At 37.0% G+C, this 20,814-nt stretch overlaps 1 protein-coding gene across 1 annotated transcript; it reads right to left on the bottom strand.

Moving 5' to 3' along the window:
* Window positions 1-12: 12 nt before the first annotated feature.
* On the bottom strand, window positions 13-20,065 carry LOC113056227 (cytohesin-3-like). The gene is made up of 13 exons (XM_026222831.1): window positions 19,818-20,065; window positions 9,526-9,608; window positions 9,234-9,298; window positions 9,054-9,120; window positions 8,815-8,933; window positions 8,259-8,339; window positions 7,932-8,044; window positions 4,832-4,980; window positions 4,637-4,748; window positions 4,096-4,172; window positions 3,233-3,304; window positions 2,990-3,144; window positions 13-1,527 (listed from the first exon to the last, which is right to left on the bottom strand). The coding sequence occupies exons 1-13, from the start codon at window positions 19,834-19,836 to the stop codon at window positions 1,455-1,457; spliced, it is 1,185 nt and encodes a 394-aa protein (XP_026078616.1). The 5' UTR covers window positions 19,837-20,065; the 3' UTR covers window positions 13-1,454.
* Between the last annotated feature and the right edge of the window lie 749 nt (window positions 20,066-20,814).

Raw genomic sequence — 20,814 nt, 5'->3', positions numbered from 1 at the left:
TATCTTAATTGATGTCAAGGTGTAGTATTTTTTTTTTTTTTTAAAGCTATTATCTCCGCATTGGGAACTCAAACATAGCTTAAGACTTCAATTTAATGTGCTTCTGCCCTATACACCAGCAAATCAGAATATAATTGTCATTTATTTGTCTGGATAACCCAATAGCAGTTAGGCTTGTGGACAAAATGTACTGAAAGCAGCTTAATATAAAACTGCACAAATCATTAATTGCAAGATTAGAGCACACATTACTTGCAAAGCAATAACATGCAAAACGGTTCATCTTTTCGCTACTAATGCAAGCCTGCTCCATAAATACGTGAGTTAAAAAAAAAAAACAATCCTAGCAGTGTCTCTGCAATAAACTATGAGAAATATAAAACATTCACATAAAAGCTCTCAAATGACTAGCTGTAAATACATAGTTTTATATCTATGGAGTTCCCAAAAAACTTTAAATAATTAAAATAGTGATGGTATTTGTGTTATTTGCAAACATAGTAAAAAACTAAACATAAGTTCACATAACGTTGCCAGTATTACAAAAATAAAAAACATTAACTTATATAAGTAACAAATTAAATCGGAAGGTGAATCAAATTGGTGCAGTTTCCATTATTCTTAAAAAGACATCATTAGTAAGAGAACTTCAGAAATAGATTTTTTAAAAGTATTTTATAATACTATAAGGACCTTAAAAACATAATAAATATAATATGTAAAAGCTTTCTGGTTATTTTCTCTTCCAATTAATGCAACCAGTCCTGCTGATTTGGATGACTATGACATGACACAAATAAAAGTAAAATCATTTAAAACTACTGACTAACAATGAATAATATTTGAAATCATACGATAGCACAAAAAAATACACTCGGCAAGACTCCCTGCCATATGGATTATTTTCTGTATTCACAGACTACACCTGAAATTTCTGAAAAACTGAATGGAATTGACATTTACAGTAGTTTGGTATACTTTACATACATTTCATCAACATCTAATCAATACTAAAGCTTAAATTTAGACTTTTGCCTTGCGAACATCTCCATTTAACTATACCTCGAAATTTGCAATAGGTTCCGGTTGTATGCAGCAGGGGGCGCTAATTACTCTATATTACATTACACCCGCACATGAAATTAGTCAAATATCGTAGTATAGTTGAATCAGTCATCACTCTTTAGGCAAAGTTCGTTTTGACAAACATTCAGCATATAAATGCATCATCACCATCACTGTCTTCCATTCACAATCCATTCAGAGATAAATATTTTTAGCACATTACCCCTTCGATTACCTCAGGACCTATACAGACACCATCATATCTAAAAACATGTCCATCGTGTTCAGAGAGCTTGTGTCTCGTCTGTCACCTCCTGCAACATGCCCGATCCCATGTGAAGGTTTCCACTTGAAGAGTGATTATTAAACCCAAACTGAAGGTCTATGGCTCACTTTTTAGTGGCCACTCGCCGTTTCCTAGTAGCCAGCATGTCATAGAAAGGATCCCTGCTAATGCTTGCCCTGTAGGATAGCAACAATAAAACAGAGATTCTACAATCAAAGCCTAGAAATATACATCCATATAAAACAGTAACAATATTTTCTGGGAGAAAAAGATTAATAAAAAGATACAGGGTTCTTTTATTTAGGGTGTTTATTTCCTTGCAATCCCACAGGACACACTGAGGCAGATTTTAATGTAAAACACCAGGCTAAACTGACCACAGTCAGTCAGAGGACATGTGTTACATAGACGTCTACAGTGCCACAGATTTTCAACTAGTGTACACAAATGGACTAAAGAGACCTACATAAGACCTAAACATACATTTCCCACATGGCCACGTATATTAAAACAAGTTTTAGGCAGAGGAAAAAAAGCTAGAGTCATGGCCAACAGCAAAAGACTAAGTGGTCTTAACTTCCCCTTCTCCAGTAAGTGCTGGAGAATGCTGATTTATCCTCAGGAAAGACCATTTCACCTTCAGAGGACGTAGGTCACTCAGAATCCATTACAGTCTTGTCAGTCCTAAAGTGTGAGGTTTGTACACTATATGTACTTGGCTGATATTTTGCCTTGTTTTTAAGTAAAAACATCCTTAAAACAAAATAAATTGAACTGATATTAAAACTTATTTCAGAGAATGAATTTTACTGATTGACTTCGCATCCATTCATTCAAACAATCATTATCATTTTATTAAAGCTGCAGTCGGTAACTTTTGACGCTCTAGCGGTTAATAAACAGAACTGCTTGCGTCTTGCGGAAGAACATTGTAGCCGGAACTACTTCTCTCTGTTTATGTCTATGAAGAATCACAAAGGTACTGGGTTACTCCGCCGCGGTGCCCCCGAAGCAATCTAAAATAGTCAGAATATAAACACTTATTATAGGTGCACCCTAGTGATTCAGGACAAGCTAAAAACACAGTTTGGAAAATGGATTCATGGTGTACTCGCTTATTATATACATTTTCCTACATTTTGAACACAAAGTTACGGACCGCAGCTCTGATTGGTTGTTTTTTATGGGGAGCGGATGAATTTCTGCAAATGGCAATAGGACCACTGGGAGGAGCCAGAGGAGCTTGATTTTTTCAGATTATCTGTCTCATATTCTACTGTCAGGACACAATGACAGGTTTAACAAATATGTAAAAAATATATTTTTACAAACGTTACCTACTGCAGCTTTAAAAATCTAACAATGTAAAAAACAAAACAAAAAAAACATAAAAGCATTTTTATTAAATAAAAGATTATTTTCTGCAAACAAGTCTTGTTTTTTTTGCAGTGCACAGCCAAGGTCTGAAACACTGGAAACACTCTTCTTCATCTTATCAGCACACAATGGCGATGTTCCTTGATAAGAGAAGCCAATGTTCCTTTCTGAGCATCTGTGGGTGTGTGTATATGACCTACAACCAGCACACATCGGTTATCTGCAAAGAGAATAACGAGGGCTGACACGGTGAAGCCTTACTTGATGGATTTGATCCACTCTTCTTTCTCCTCCGGCGTGGGTGCAGATATTCTGTACACCACATGATTCCCCTCCACCACCTTCCCATCAGCCTCTGTCTTGCACGCCTTTATTACCTGCCCCTTATGACTGGGGTTGTAGAGCTCAAAGCAATTCTGAAAGGTCGAAGCATGAAATGGATAGAATATAAAAAATATAAAGAAAAGAATATAATTGAACTTTGAGCTTGAAGTAGAAACATACTGGTTTTCTTGGTTCTTCCACCTCTCTTATACTAAGATTCTCCAGTGGAATGATCCCCCGAGGCTCTTTGTCCTGTGAACATATGAGTAATGGATTGTGTTCATTTGTTATTAAAGCAATTAGTCTTAGACTTAATCTGTAATATGTTTCCCTAAATGTGATGTGGATGGTGGGGACTTACGGAAACGCAAAAGTGAGGGAACTAACTATGTGCACATTAAGCAACTTCTCTCTGCCTCTTGATCTAAATCTGGCACACAACTAGGGAACAAATGCATTATTTCCTTCCACTTTGCTGATGAGATGACAGTGGGGACATTGGTGCTTTGGGTCCATTAGTGCATGCATGTTCACTTTGAGGTCATGTATATGTGAGCGTAATTATAAACACTGACACATTTAAGCATGTGTACACATTAAACATGTACTTACTGATGACATGTCCTGCACTACAAAGATTTTTGTCCAAATTAAATGCTCAAAAATGACAATAGCCCTCCCCTAATACCAGCTGAAACTGACTAACAAATTGCAAATTGTGGCTGTAACTAGACTTTTGGCTAGAAACTTCAAAAATACATCAACACAGGAAAAAAAAAACAATTGTCAAGTCATTTCATGGAATGTTTCTTAGGATCTTGTTTTATCTTTATTGTAAATGTGAAGTTTGTGAGGAGTGCTGGTGTCTGCTTAGACAATGAACAAACCATTTCTTAACCGTTCACTCTTTTTCTCCCTCACTTCCTCTTCTATCTGACCTCCTTTCACCCCTATCTTAACTATCTGAATCATCAATAGATTTTATAGATAAATCCTGAATCTGTTTACTGCTCAAACAGGACATACAGAGCAGTTCTACTTACTGTTGTATATTCAAAGTAATACAGACAGTTATCTGTCAAAATGAACCACCTCCTCTTCCAGGTCTTCACTCTTCCCCCTGCGATTCAGATACAGAGAATACAAATAAATAAATATAGGGAAAGTGCTTCAACAATGGCCGATCCTTTATACTGTAAATAAATAACTGCATGACATGGAATTACCAACTAACATTTGCCAAAATCCATTTGATGGATATTAAAGGAACTTTACTCATAAACATTAACTCAATGAAGTGCTATTAAAGCTTTAATGGTCTGCCAATAAAAGCATTATCTATGTAATCCTGATCAAAACCAAAAAATATTTAAAAGCACTTTAATTACTTTGAATTATGTCACAGTAGCAAATCTGCTGGATGAGCTATAATGTGAAAAAGTTATTAAGTGAGATGTTGGATAATACCACATTCAATCCAATAGTTAATGAAATCAGGGCATGCTCATGGGTTTGAAACTATTAAAGAATGATAGAGGATAGAGGGGCAGACGAACAGGCATACAGAGAGAAAGATATACAAACCTAGTTTTAGCAGCCATCCCTCTCTGTCTGGATTAAAGAATGTGTGAGTTAGATCGTTCCCATCGTCTTCAGGAATTTTGAAAGGCTCATTCTTAATGCTTTCATATAAATTCTGGGAAGGAAAAAACAACATGCAAATGCATATTGTATCACTGCATAACTTAGAGAGGAGTGTGCAGCTCTCTCCAGACTCACTCTGAGCAGCTCCTCAGGCAGATCTCCTCCCTCGTTGATGCCCCGATTCATGGTTATGAATCTTTCCACCGAGGGCTTGTCTCTGACATTAGGGTTGTGCAGGCTGGTGTTGAGCATGATGACAGAGAACGAAAGAACATAGCATGTGTCTGTGGAGAGAAGAAACTTGGACTGGTCAGCTCTGTAGGCCCACAAAGGCAACTTAAATGGAGTATGCATATAAAGATACGATATGGACAATATTCAACTCTCTTTTTTCTCATTTACATGAAGTTGACTTCTAAATTATACTTTCTGAAAGCATCTTAAGTTTTATGCCAGATATAGGCCAGTTTTGAATGTCTCTGGATCTTTATGCATGACTTCATGCTGACAGAAGTATATTAATGCTTTGGACATTTGCAGACTCTGTTTATGAATTAATAATCATTCCCTTGCACTTTGTTCAAGCACAGTGTCTTTAGTCCATTTCTGGGGTGGTGTATTTTATACAGTCTCTAACCTTATTCATCTCTGCTGTTATAAAGCTCTGCCCTCAGAGAATCAGAGTTTCTACAGATACTCAAAGTGTGCTGAAATTCAAGAGAGTCGGCCCAGCAGACACAGAAGTAAACACCCACTGCTATGATTGCTTAACAGTTGTGTATGTTTGACATACAGATTGACCGATATGGGTTTTTCTATAGCCGATGCCGATGTTTCGAGGTCAGGGTCAGCCGTTGGCCGATATGTGCTGCCGATTTTTAGGGCCGATATCTTGAAGTTTTCCCATTCATTTGCATGCTAAAATGTCACACTAATAATAAGTGGACGCACAACATTTCTAAACTTATCATCATTTATTGAGCACTGACTTGAACCATCTCTCGAATCTTAATTTTGTGCACTGCACGGTATTAAAATAAAAAATGTATCCAAAGTTAACGAAACAAATGAATAAACTGACCAAGTATTAATTATATAAAACAGGTAATATATATAAAAGTCAATCATTTACATACAAGTTTTAGAGCATTTATCATAGAATTTTTCAGGTTTGTTTAAACATAAATGTAAACTTAAATATACACTTAAATAAAATAAATACAATTTTATATATAAAAATCAATTAAACTGAACAATATTAAAAAATAAAATATATAAAAAATTAATAATAGTAGTGCTGCAAACATATTAGCAACTTAAAAATAAAAAATATTATAGTTTAACATTCAGATACATAGGGAATATGGAAACATATGGAAATGTGCAGAACGAGACTTGAGCAATAACCTCCAAATAAATCTAGCCAAATATGCGCTCGCTCTTGATCTAATGCACTGTAAAAGCCGGATTTTGCACATAATAATAATACCGCTGCAGACGCATTTTGCAGCTCTAAGGTTAATAATTGATTGTTAATTTAAACAACGATCGATCATGGAAATTATCGAATATTGACATCCCTAAATGCAAATGAGTTGGAAACCTGGCTATTGTTGTCACGTTCGGTGATACAGGAAACAAGGAGAGATCCATGTGCAGGTATGATGTTTTATTGAGGGCAAATCCAAAGGGGTAAACAGTCCAGGCAGTGTCAAACAACATGAAACAGAACAGAAAACACTGCAAGGGCAAGACTACGGATAGCATCAAACATTAGACAAGGACTCCGTGACACATACTCAGACAGACCAGGTATAAATACACAGAAGGTGATGAGGGAACTGGAGACAGGTGGGGAATAATCAATTAACTCAAACAAGGAGGAAGGTGACCAAATAAGGGAACAGACAGTAAATAAAGTGCAAGACACCGTGGGAAAGGAGGACACCTAGTGGAAACCCAGGGAACACAACCCAGACACTGTGACAATTGTTTGCATCAAACCATGCATCCGAACAAATGTCATTTACCGTTCTGGGGTGCGTTTCCCAAAACCATAGTTGCTAACTAAGTTAGAAGTTGCAATGCAATTTCATATTGCCAACAGGTTAGAAAACATGGCTTTGGAAAACGCACCCCTGGGCAGCTCCAGGACAGCTGTCTCTCAGAGCACGGTGCTGTCTGTGAGTGGGGCTGAGTAACATAGCCCTCAATCACGATGCAGTGTTTGTGAGCTGACAACTTCTCCACCCCATTTACAGAGTGAAATTCTCTGACTACCTTTATCTCACAGGACTGTTGTTGAATTTTCCAAAAGTTTTGGCTTGGGGTTCTTCACATGAGGAAGCAGCACTTTCCACTGCACCAATAACACGGTGCTGCCCGCCGACGTGCCTGACTTCAAATCGGCACTACTAAACACAGATATCGGCCAATGCCGATATATATATATATGTATATATATATATGGACCCAATATATCGGTCGACCTCTACAGCCTACATCTTTCATAGATGGATGCTGCTGATTTAGGTTAAAAATAGATAAATACTTAATACATATCAAACGATCTGTAATAACAGACAAAGCAATAGTGACCACGTATTAAAAACAGTTATTCACACTTGTGTGGTGTGACATTACTGTCGGAACCAATATTTTCAATACAGCATCGAATTGTACCTTGTTTGTAAACAAATCTGTGGCGAAATGAAGTAAACAAAAGACCAAGCTCTTACTGTCACGGTCTGGAACTTCTTTATAAATAAAGTTCATCCACTCTTTACCAATGTTGGGATCAGAAGGAAGGCAATGCAAAGATTGTGTTTTTCCACAAACTGGCACTGAACAGCAGCTTCTTGTTTTTATAATTCTTCTATGGTTTTTGTGTAGACATGTATTTGGTTTCTCTCATTATTTACACTACAAGCATGAATCAGTGGGCGGGGCTAAACAGGCAGTGATGTAGAAGTAGCAATTGATCTTCAGCAGAGGCGGGGCTTAGCCTCACCATTACATTCCACAAGTGGGACATTCCACAAGCTATAATTTTGGCAGATTGGCTTCAATAGAAGCTGTTTTTAATCTAACGAGAAGGTTTTGAGTTCTGAAACTCACAGGATGTTTTTTATGGTACAATGACCTTATTTATCAAAAGATCAAGGGAATTTTGATTTCTCAGTTCATGACAAAGAGGGGTTCAGGAAGTAAAGATCACTTCTGATTAAAGCTGTACCTGTGGACTGAAAGACACCTGGGTTACACTGGCAATATCGAGCAGCAAAGGCCTCCATCATTCGATCAATTTTCTGTGCTTCACCAGGAAGTCTGAAACTCCACAAAAACTGCCTGTCAGGGAGAAATGGGAATGACACTTAAAATTATAATGATTATTTGTTAGTTATTTTGGTTAGCTTGGCAAAAATTTGATTGAAAATGATATAGGTTCAGTTCTAGATAAACAAACACTATATAGAGCTTAAAAGATCACAATTATTATATTTCCATTTCCATATTCAGAAAACATAGTTTTAATGGATGGTGGAGAAAACAGCAATCTCACCTCAATGCTTGCACCAGGTTAAGATCAGCAAACTCATGAAGCTCCACAAATGCCTGCAAAACCTTAATATTGAAGTCATCTCTAAAAATAATGAGAAAAGGCGTTAAATCAGCAATATCTATTTCCTCATTCATTCCAAGCTCCATCCCAAAGAGATTCATGCACTCTTTATAACCGAGGTCAATCAAAAGACAGTATTGACTTTCAGACATTTAGGAATGAGTTGCTGTTCGTTTGTTCAGTTTTTTTTACAACAGGGTTTGTAGACCAACTAAGAAATGCACACAAGTACATTCGTTTAAGACCATGTTTGGTGTATGGGTATAAAAAAACATCATTTGAATACATGAGGTATGGACATAAAGTGTAAGGAAGTGATTTATCACAGCATATGCCTTGTGCTAAATATTGTTTTAGAAACTTGTAGTTATTTACAGCTGTTACAAAAGGGGAAGTCATTTCCTAAAAGAGAATCTAACAACTCACATATAATTTTCAGATTTTGCACAGATAGCAAGACTGGTCTTGCTTTGTGAGCGAGAGCAATGTGACTTACCGTTCCCCTAAATAATCTCCTATAGCAGTTTTGTTTAAGCCTTCTCCTTTATAGAGGAACTGTGCGATGTCCTCAGGTGTGTGCTGCAGAAGATCATTCTCCAAAAGAAACTGGATTCCCTACAAAGATGTTTAAAATGTTATCCACTTCTTGATGTTTGCTCAGGCTCAAAGTAACACATGACCCTGGACATCATTTTATTTATGGTAAGGTGAATAAAGAAATAGCAACAATAATACCTTTTTAGGATCCATATTGAATTTCTTTCTTCCAACAGCAATCTGCTTGTTCCTCTGAGTGCTTTTGCTGTAATGTGGTGAAAAAACAGTTTTCTTTTAAGATAACAAATATGAACTAATATTATTTTAGTCTCAATGCTAAACAAAGCATCGTAATCTGAAAAATCAAAAGAACCATACGTCTCTGTGACACACGTTAAATTCTCAATCTCTGTCATAACTTCTGAGATCTCAAACTTTAACCGCTGCAACAACAAAAAATCACAGAAAAAGTGGTTACTTAAGTTATATCACTGAAGGGAATCAAATTCACCAAAGATCTTTCTTAATAATCTTAAAATGAATGCAGTGTATAATAAAATATATTGTGCAAACAATTAAATTCAGCCCCCATCAGGTGGACATGATAAATGTAAATCACTGAGATATCTTAATGACTTTAAAAAGATAACAGCTACATTAAAGCCGATACCTCAATGTCATCTAGCAGTTCTTTTTTCCTCCGTCTAATGTTGGACAGTTCATCTCTCTCTTCCATTGAGAGATCTTCAGGCACTGTTGAGAAACAAATATAACATCAATAAAAAAGAGATTCTACAAGACATCCAAAGAAGCTGTATACTTTATATTCCTGACTGTAAGGTCAGTTTTGGGTTTTGACTTAAACTCAAATCCCAAACGTGCCATGTAAGACAAAAAACAATGTTAACTAAACTGGCCTTGGCAACCCAAAACCTAGTACTCAAGAAAGAAGCTTGTCTTTTAGGCTCGAAACCATGTATTTTGTGTTAGTACTTCATTCTTGAGGAAACCTATGATATGATTCCAAATGTTCAAGACAACTTGACCTTTCATGCTGAAAGTCATCCTGCATCTAAATAAGAGACTGTATGCCAATCCAACTTTACAACATTGAGGGGCCAGAAGGTTACAGTAAAGAAAACCTGTATTGATCAAAGCTGTGGGTGTTATATAACTCTTTTGTAGAGGTTTCAGATGCTTAATTAAGTCATAAAGGACCATAATCTCTTGAACTGACTTTATCATTTCTCAAAACTTTCACAAGCAGCAGAGTGTTTTGGATGAGGACCTCAGTTGCTTGTTGCTAAGTGCTTGTAAATGTGGACAATATATATAAGTGCATTATGTAACTGCGCCTCAGACACAGGATTAGACAAGAGACGGGGTTCATAAGAGGGGCAGGGGGGAATTTCCTGCGGGCGTCTTGTTCTGCCTCGTGACAATGGAAGGGAAGTTAAGAATGAGTGCATGAATCAGGGTTCAACCTTAACAATAACATTATAGGGTGATTCATTGCAGTCATTCTGAGCTTTTATATTGAGTGCAGTGGTTTTTTTTCAATCTTTTATTATTATATAAAAGCTATACTAAATCTTAATGAGGAGCCATTTGTTCGTTACACACCAGGGTCTGGTCTGGGTATGGTCAAATGTAACTTTGGTCAAAATAGAATATTTCTTCAAGATATGAACATTCTGTGCCTCTAACTTGCCTGAGGAATTGGCAAAAATCAGAAGAACAGAAGTAAATTCCCTTCTTATGAAGTTAAGTCACTATGTCCTGTTGCTCATCATGAAAATCAGTTTATCTTCATCAAGACATTGCATTGATTGGCACTTTGGCAGGCATTATTATTACCAAGTTGCTTTCCATATTATTCATATAAACCATTATTCTGAATTTTTGGGAAAAGGAAAAACAACAAAGACTATCAGTGTTTAATCAGTGGCTCGTGAGGCTCCTTGTCTTGTGGGAAAACAGCAATGTTGGCTTTATGCAAAACTGTCCATTCCAAAGCTTCATTCCATCAGAATGAGTGACACTTTGCTAAGAAACTATAACAGCAGTTTGTAAAAAAAAAAAAAAAAAAACAAACCCGAAGGTTCTTTAAATTTGGTATAGCCTAAATTAGACACAATTCAACTGAAAATTGCTGCAATGTGATCTCATGAGAAATCGTTTGCATTTTGCGTAAAATGTGTTTCAACAAAACGTACATTTACATATGTTTTTATGACAATAACATTTTTAGAGCATCTAACGTACAATATTGACATATTAACAGCATTTTAACACTTTAAAGAGTGTAATAATAAAAACTCCCTAATCATCGGGAAGAAGGAGGCGGGAACCGGCGCACAATCAAAACATAATTTTAATGCCAAAAATAAACACAAAACAGCGAGTCAGCCCCTCACGGCGACTGACGCGCACAAATAAAAAGCAAACACATAAACTAATGTCCCAGGCCTGGTCCTCTCTCGTCCTTCACTATAGTCGCTCCAGTTTTATATCCTTCCATCTCCTACGTGGGACTCGATACTGGCGGTGGGGCACAGGTGTAGCTCATCTCCAATCACTACACCTGGCCTCACTCCTCGTTCCCACGCCTCTCGGCCCCGCCCCACTCGCCACAAAGAGTTACACTTTTTTATACTTTATACTTGTTTTTCTTTATTATTTGCACATATTTTTAAGAAATAGCTACGGTTAGGTTTAGAAATAGGAGTGGGCTGAGTGGATATAAAATATATTTTTTTATGTTATATATATTGTTACTAAAATGGTGGATCCCTGCATATTTTGGTCAGTGACGTTTTATATATTTTAAATTCACTATATCTAAAAACCGTAATCACTTATCGATAAAATACACATTGATACAAAATGAGAATGATATAAAAGATTTGTAAATATTTTACATTTTACACATTGAAAATAGTATTTTGTGCTCACAAATGATACATTCTAATTCCTACGTATAAACAATGAGACCAGGCTGGAAAATCGCATATAAGTTTGTGGGAAAAGATGAGATGAATTCATGTTGACATTCTGAATAAATAGATATTAAAGGATTTGCAGCAAACACTGCTTCCTGGTCTCTAACACCCTCTTTAATCTACACTCTGGCCTCAATCCCTCTAACTATATCTTATCCTTATTCTCAATATCTGCACGGGCCACCAGCTGCTCTAAATCCACAGGCTTACCCATTGATATTAACCACACTCTCAGGCAAGGGCCCACAGAACAGGAAGTGTGCTGCACACACAGATGTGCCCCAGTCACTATCCTAACCAAATATGATAAAAGTGCATAAACCATCTATACAGACTTGTGTGGGCTATGTGTTGGTCCACTGCACATCATCTTTGCTTGAGTTAAAGTACTGTATCTGTCAGTCATAATAATGTACATATTACCATAATATAGCTGATAATAAGATACCTAGTACCAAGCTTGAAGATGATATGGGACTGGTAGGCACGTTAGATAGTCTTTTTTATACTGTTTTTGATGATACACTTAATAACCTGTTTTCCAGAAATAAGGATACTTAATTACTGTTAACCAGTGAGAAAGATGGAATGGGCTGAGAGCTTGTCTCTTTTCAAAAAATAAAAAAAGCTGCTTTCTGATCATTCAATTAAGTAGCTTTTGTGAGTATCAGAAACATGAAAAAATCTTACCCATTCCAAGTATTTGAACAGCAAGTTCTGCTAATACACATTACACATATTTAGGTTTTAATTTTAAGCATATCTTCGACATGTAACAATCAAACTAGACTCTATGGATATTGATATTCCTAACACAAAATAAACACAACATAAAAAAGCTTGGTGATTCAACAAACCAAACAATTCAGTCATTAAACATGATTTAAACTATGTACCAGTTACCAAATCTTATGTAATGCCCACAACCCCTTGTAATGTCTCTTTCTTTAGAAAACCTGCAAATGATAAAAATGCAATGCTAAAGAATGCATGGGTACTGAATACTGCATTCCTGACAAGAAAGAGACGGGGCTCTGGGACGTTCCTGAAAAACTGGACAAGGGTCCTTTGTACTACTGACTGTTTGTTTTTAAATCCCCTGCTGGGACAAAATGTTTTGACAACCCCATCAAAAACCTATTTAGGTTTTTAACTTCCCCTTTCACATTTTTAAAAAGAATATGAAAATATTTGCATTCAACAACCATAATTCACCATCCACCAACTGTCCAACTGGCACTATAGTTCATAAAATATTATAGAATACCTTCCAGACTTTCTTCAAATTAATTCCATATGTGACACTTAGACCACAACAAACACACTGAAAGATCTCTCTCATTCTTCAGTCTGATCCACTCACAATAATAAAGATGCATCCACACAATAAATGTTTGACACCATCTTAAAGTCTGCAATATTCACAGATCAAAATCTCAAAATCGTCAGCAAGCCTAAACATCAAATCGGTACTCATGATTTCTCAGTGTCAGATCTATCAATATTCAGAACGGATATTACTCTGCAGTGAAATGTAAACACTAGAATGTTTTTGATATAATAACGTGGCTGACATTGTCTTGACATTAAGCAGATTTGCCAGGCACGGTGTCCTTCGGATCTCTGCTGGTGCAGTCACACCGTTGATGAGGTTTTGACCACTTCCTGTGTCATGCCTGGTGCCAGACGGCTCCTCAGGAGAGCCTGGAACAGACACCGGTGGCATCAGACGCAGACAATGAGTGTCATGCCTCACTATCTCTCCGCTAATCAGTCTGAGAAAGTCTGCATCTGGTTAGACCTTAACTTAGGACAAAGCAATGATTCAAAAAAAATTAATGGCCTTAAATTTCTGGTTCTGATAGAGCGTGTTAAGATGGCTGTCCTTGACGTACTATCAGTCTTTCTTTGCCGTCAACCAATCTGCCACAAAAACAGAGTTTTCCATTTGGTTTTTCCCACGGTAAGATAAGACAAATAGCCATTGAGTCCAAGACTTTGAAGTTTACAAGATACAAGAGGCACTGGAAAGACCTACTGAGTTAATGGTACCTCTACAGCTCTGTGCTCTCTTGTTCTTGTAGACATTTACAATTGGTCTTTTTCAGATAAAGTGATTACGATGGTAAATCAACATAGTAGTGAAACTGGCTCAAAAGTGCTCCAGATGTCTGGATTTTAGGTCTGTTTTCTCTTTCTGTTTTTCTTTTTTTACACTGATATACCAAAACAAATCTCAGACCGTAACAGCTGGAAATGAAATCATTAGCATTATCTCCACTGTATATTTGGATGATCCCATATTTAGCAACTAAATGCAGAATCACTGTGGAAAAATCATCTCAAAAGAGTCATCTTAAAGGGTCATGAAACCCCAGACTACTTTGGCACTAGCATTATTTTTTTCACTGCCACTTGTCCCAAATCAAGTTTTATCATGTTTTATATTTCCAAAATAGTCAACACAATAACTCATCGACCAGATGGCTAAAATCACTGTAGTACTGTTAAGGTGTCAAATTTAATATCTAAATATGGAACAACAATAGATAATTTAAAAAGATAATTTAAGGCAATTATTGTGTTAAATGGGAAACGTATGGAAGCCCATTTCCGCAAACGAATAAAAAAATAAAAATAGGAAATTGTAACTTTTTTATCTCACAATTTTTTTCTTGGAATTGGGTGATACAAAATCGCAATTTTAGATATATAAACTTGCAATTATGAGAACATATCAGCCCTTTTTTCCACTCAAACATGAACTTTATAACGGTTTATAACTTTATAATGGTTATAACGGAGAGAAAAAAAATCTGAATTGCAATATATAAACTAGCATTTGAGAGAAAAAAAAGTTTGTTTAATTATCTCACAATTCTGAATTAATTTTTTGCAATTGTGTGTTTATATCCCGCAATTCTGACTTTATAACTCGCAATTGCGAGTTTATATCATGCAATTACGAGAAGAAAAGTCTAAATGGTTAAATGTAAACTCGCAATTGCGATAAAAAATGTCGTCATTGTGAGATAAAGTAAAGTAAAGTAAATGAGTCATTTATTCATTTGATTCGTTCAAATGGCTGATTCATTCAGGAATAAAGTAAATAGGCATGTTCCGCCGTGTCCGAAATCACATACTTCCCTACTATATAGCAGGTGAAAAACACAATGTGAGGCAAGTAGAATGTCTGAATTCAAAGTATTCGAAAAACAGCTCGAATTACCTACTTCTTCCGCCTGGATTCTGAAGTGCACATTCGAAGGACACTTTAGCTGAGTCTAATTTAGAAGGCTGCACCCTCTGGAGGTCGCATTCAAAGGCTGTATACATCATGTCTTATTTTAGAAAAGTAGGACACTTCGAATGGAATCTTCAAATGCAACCTTCTTTCACAGGAATTCGGAGGAGGCATGAGATGTATCCTTCGATGCTACAGATAACCCACAATTCTTTGTGTCACCATAAATAACCATTGTTTATTCGAATAACCATTGTTTATTGGTAGTGCTGACAGCTGTAATGTTACACACAAGCGAAGCTGTGGTGTTTAAATATAAGTATTTTCAAGTTCTTCTTTAAGCTGAAGTGACATACAGCCAAGTATGTTAATCCATACTCAGAATTTGTGATCTGCATTTAACCCATCCCAAAGTGCACACACACGCCGTGAACACACACACACGGAGCAGTGGGCAGCCATTTATGCTGAGGCACCTGGGGAGCATTTGGAGGTTCAGTACCTTGCTCAAGGGCACATCAGACGTTGTTTTACCGGCCCAAGACTCGAACCCACAACCTAAGGTTGCCGGCAGCCATGTCACCCTGGAGCCCAAGACCGGTTTCCCACTGAAGCTAAGCAGGGCAGTACCTGGATGGGAGACTTCCTGGGAAAACTAGGTTGCTGCTGGAAGAGGTGTTAATGAGGCCAGCAGGGGGTGCTCACCCTGTGGTCTGTGTGGGTCCTAGCGCCCCAGTATAGTGATGGGGACACTATACTGTCAACGAGCACCGTCCTTCGGATGAGACGTTAAACCGAGGTCCTGACTCTCTGTGGTCATTAAAAACCCCAGGATGTCTTTCGAAAAGAGTAGAGGTGTAACATCGGCATCCTGGCTAAATTCGCCCATTGGCCTCTGACCATCATGGCCTCCTAGCAATCCAATATCTGCTGATTGGCTTCATCACTGTCTCCTCTCCACCAATAGAACATCACAGTCCCGCCCACAGCTGGTGCCGGAAGTAAAAATTCAATGCAATTTCTGCATTGACATTTGGGGTATAAGCCATAAAAATGTAACCATACATGATAGACTTAAAACCAGCTACGGCTGTACTAAGCGATAGTATATGCTCACATAAATGCAAAAGGATCATGGGCCACTAACCTTGTTTTGATATAAATGCCTTTTATTCGCGATGTCTTGGCTAAGTACTTTATTACCCACAATCCTGAACAATCCCACAATCCCACAGTGATGCATCTGATTGGTGGAGCTCGGTAACCGTCTGGTTAAACCCTGCGAAGGTCCGTGAAGACTGAAGATCATTAATTAAAAAATTAAATCAAATAAAAACCTGTGTTGCGTTTTTGCACGGTAGACTTATCAGTGCAATCATGATCTCCTTGGCTGCCATGAGCGTTTTGCAGGGAGGTTGGTAACTTAGCTAGGCTACTGTAAGTTAGCCTTCATATGGTATGAGTCATATCAAGCATTTTATAATGCCACTGTCAAAACAATATTTAGCCTAGGCATACATTTTTGTGCATTTACTGAACATTTGTGTAATGACAACGACATGTGTTGACGACTGAGCGGTGATTGCAGTCAGGTACAAAGCACTGCACCATGTTGCTGACGTTATTGTTAACAACTTTCACACAACACACAATACATAAAATACAAGATGATAAATATAAAAATCAATACACAATACCTATATAAAACACTATTTATTTACATGATTGTAAATTCACTACATTCACTATATAAAATAAAATTCACTTGAGGAAAAAGTTTGCGCGAGCGGCCATCGTCAGATTTTGAAGTTGCTCAAAAGGCTCGTTCGCGGTTGTAGCTTCAGTCGAATTCAATGAGGCGCGGTTGTTTATGGGATGAGTAGTTCCTGCGTTCGAAATAAAAATATGTACACAGTCTTGTACCTTTGACTTTTTTTGGATTTTCTCTTAATTTTTTCACTCGAAATGATATATTATATGCTTATGAGTTCAGCCGTAGCTGGTTATCCTCACACATGCTCTAAAACTCTTTAGGATTTCGGATTTTTCCAAAAGTCAATGGAAGAAATGAATGGGAAATTTACTTCCGGCACCAGAGCTCTCTCGGGCTGTGGGCGGGACTGTGATGCTCTATAAGCCAGTGTGTGGTGGGCGTTCTGGCGCACTATGGCTACCGTCGCATCATTCAGGTGGATGCTGCACACTGGTGGTGGATGAGGAGATACCCCCTGACTATGTAAAGAGCTTTGAGTGCATAGAAAAGCGCTATATAAATGTAATGAATTATTATTATTATTATTAAGGTTTAGATGTCATACTCTCTAACCAACCACTAGGCCACAACTTCCCCATTACCTCAGTTGGTAGATGTGGTAAACAGGATTACAAGTGTTTAATGATTTTTAAATGTTGAGAACATTTCTTTGCAAGGCGAGAAATTATTAATTTCTTTAATCCTCTGGTATTCTACATTTAACTAGAGTGCGAGCGCAGCAATGCTATAAATGTGTTGGCATAGCAATGTGATACTTCCTGTTTTCTTTTCCGCATGTCCTACAAATTATATTTAATTTAATTATGGGTTGAGAACACTTCGTATACACATCCTTCAGAGGATATGACCTACAGATGATGCAACCTTCGAAATGAGACACAGCATTCATACTACCAATATTCATACTATATAGAACGTACTTTTCTACTGGTCGTGAAGTATATTAAAATTAAGCAACTATTCAGACAGTAGTCAATTTTGGACACACTGAAAGTGTCCGAATTCAGGTCTCCACTTTCAATTCCGCCCCCAAGTGCAAGCGTCAACTCTCGCCGATCGGTCTGTGCAACGCCGCATGAAGTCAAACACTCCTAATGACTCTTTATAAATGGGCGATTAAATCCTTGGTTCACCAGATTTGTTCAAAAGGCAGATTTTTTACAAGGGAGGATGCTTTCAAAAATAATGCCATAAAAAGATTTTATTTATCAATTTACATCTATTGGCTAAATCAAATATACATTTGGTGTGACCACACTTTGCATTTCCAGGTGTACTTGTGCATAGTTTTTCAGGTAGTTTTCTTCAAGCATCTTGGAGACGTTGCCACAGTTCTTCTGGATTTAGTTTGTCTCAGTTTCTTCTGATTCTTCATGTAATCCCAGACGGATAAATATCTATCTATCTATATATATATATATATATATATATATATATATATATATATATATATATATATATATATATATATCTATATATATATATATATCTATATCTATATATATATCTATATATATATATATATATATATATATTATGGCTGCTGGATCAATGGTGCCCAATACTGCCCTTGGAGGACCAAGATCCTGCAGGTCACACTTGCCTGGAAGTCTAGCGAGTCTAAAATGAGTCTGAAGTATGAGTATGACCTTGATTAACTAATTGAGGTCTGTTTGATTAGGGTTGAGGCTAAACTCTGCAGGATAGTGGCCTTCCAGGAACAGGCTTGGACACCAACACCACCCAACACTGCACAGCTTGCACGTCTCATTTAACAAGCACACCTGATTCAGGTAAACAGCTCATTACCAAACTCGGTGTGTGTCAGACAAAGGAGCAGTGTCATTGTCTTCCAGGAACGTGGTTGGGTACATAGATAGTAACCATGTACTATAAAATGTCGCGTTGAATGAAATCCAGCATCTTGCCATAAGATGGCATGGACATCACATTCGATTTTCAGATTTCGAGGCATTTTGGATACATGTTAATGTTTATAAACGGAGTGTACTGAAGTGCAAAATGTTAAATCTGAAGAGTGGACGCTCTGAATCCACAGAATAAATCTCTCATTCTTCTCCACACATTCACACTAACAGATCAGTCTGCAAGTTTCTTTGTGACAAGCAGTGCATTGCAGTAGCTTCTTTTGGAACCATTTTACATGATGGAGAAGATATACAGAAAATAACCAGCCCTTTTTATTAAATTTTTTGTCTGAAACATCAGTTATTGTTTGTTGAAAAGTTGTATAAAGCAACATTGGTCTCCCAATTGTGCTGTTGTACTGAATGTCAGCACTGCTACAGTAGAGTGCAGAATGGCACTCAAGTAATACGCTACTGTTCAGTTCTGAAAGTAGTATTTTCCAATTAATAAACTGGTAATTTATGTTCCAAAAAAAAAAATACTAGCACTTGACTCTTTAAATGCCTCGTGATCCCTCTTGGCTCCACAACTGTTCTCATAAACATCTCGCAAGCAGCTTCAAAGGATCTCCACATCAAACAAACTGTCGACCTACATATGAACAGCCATATGAACGGCTCTGGCAATAAGACTGGAGCGACGTTCAAATTCTCATTAAAACACAACGATAAGCAAGAACACTACGTAAAAACGAAACACCTTTTATAAATAGCAGATTGTTAAAGTGTAAATAAAGTAACTTTTTCTTATCCAATAACTGATAACAGTATAAAGAGTAAGAACAGTAGAAAATGTTACATTAAAGTTTACTTTTTTCCCCCTCTCTGTTTAGTGCTGATGATTGATGAAATATCCTTCACTAAACCGAGTGAGCTGTCTATCGAGTGTTGGGCATCAAAACGCGTCCGAATCAACTGCACGCGACTGTTACGCTCAGAAATGCCGTCTAGGTTGGTTTTGAAACAAACCAGAGATTGACAGCTGCTTGTACTTGCGTATAAAACAAACCTTACCTCGGTTATCTTCATCCATGTTTGTTCTGTGAAGGGACTTGATGTAAATAACGTCCTACTTAGATTACTACCCAAATAATATAACACTGGTCTGGATCCAGTTCAAGGGCTGCTCTAATTGACATTCGCATATTCTATAAATTGCTGCCTAGATGAACATAAATCTTGGCGAAATAAATAAATATGCAGACCGCTCTCCGCCAGCTCCGATTCGCCTTCATCCATAGAGAGGCTTGTGTGAAGAAACTGCTTCATTTAGCCAACGAACAGAGGCTCCGCCCATCACCATAATATATGAATTGTATTACTTATTAAGTGATTGCATCCTGGTATTTAGCTAGTTCAATTGTGTAAATGTCTCGAAGGTAAGTCGGAAGAATAATAAAAAAATATATGTGTGTATATTTTTTTTTATTATTTCCTGTTTCTAATGTATAGGTGTTGTGTGAAAAGCATGAGAAGAGAAAGAGAAAAGCATGATTAATTACTTTGTAATTATATTATATGATTCATTTTATATAATTTGATTAATATTACACAATTATAATAATGTATAATTCACAAAATATGTATTTATTAATATTTTTGCCACATGTTTATAACCACAGTCTTCACTGATCTAAATATTTCTTATAATAAGATCTAACTTAGAACTAAGACTCACTCACATTTCACTGCTCTGCTGGTTATATGCTGTATATAATTGTGACTGTGACGAATACAAATCTTGGATCTTGAAACTGCATATAATAGACCTGGAATAAGACCTAATGAGGTGATATGCAATATCCTGAGCTTCAAATGCAAGACTGATGTCAGAATTAGGGTGAAGAATCCCAGGTTCCCAATAACTACACTGTACAGGAACTCTCTTACATGTCAGCCGTATTAGTCAGACTATTTTCAAGGTAAGCATTTTCATGGTCATTATCTCTCTCCAAACCTTCTTACCTTTTGTGTCATGAATTCCATTTTGATTGCAATGTGTTCCAAAGAA

The sequence above is a fragment of the Carassius auratus genome, chromosome 37 (assembly GCF_003368295.1).
Source record: "Carassius auratus strain Wakin chromosome 37, ASM336829v1, whole genome shotgun sequence".
NCBI lineage: Eukaryota > Metazoa > Chordata > Actinopteri > Cypriniformes > Cyprinidae > Carassius > Carassius auratus.
This window is presented reverse-complemented; position numbering and strand designations above follow the sequence as displayed.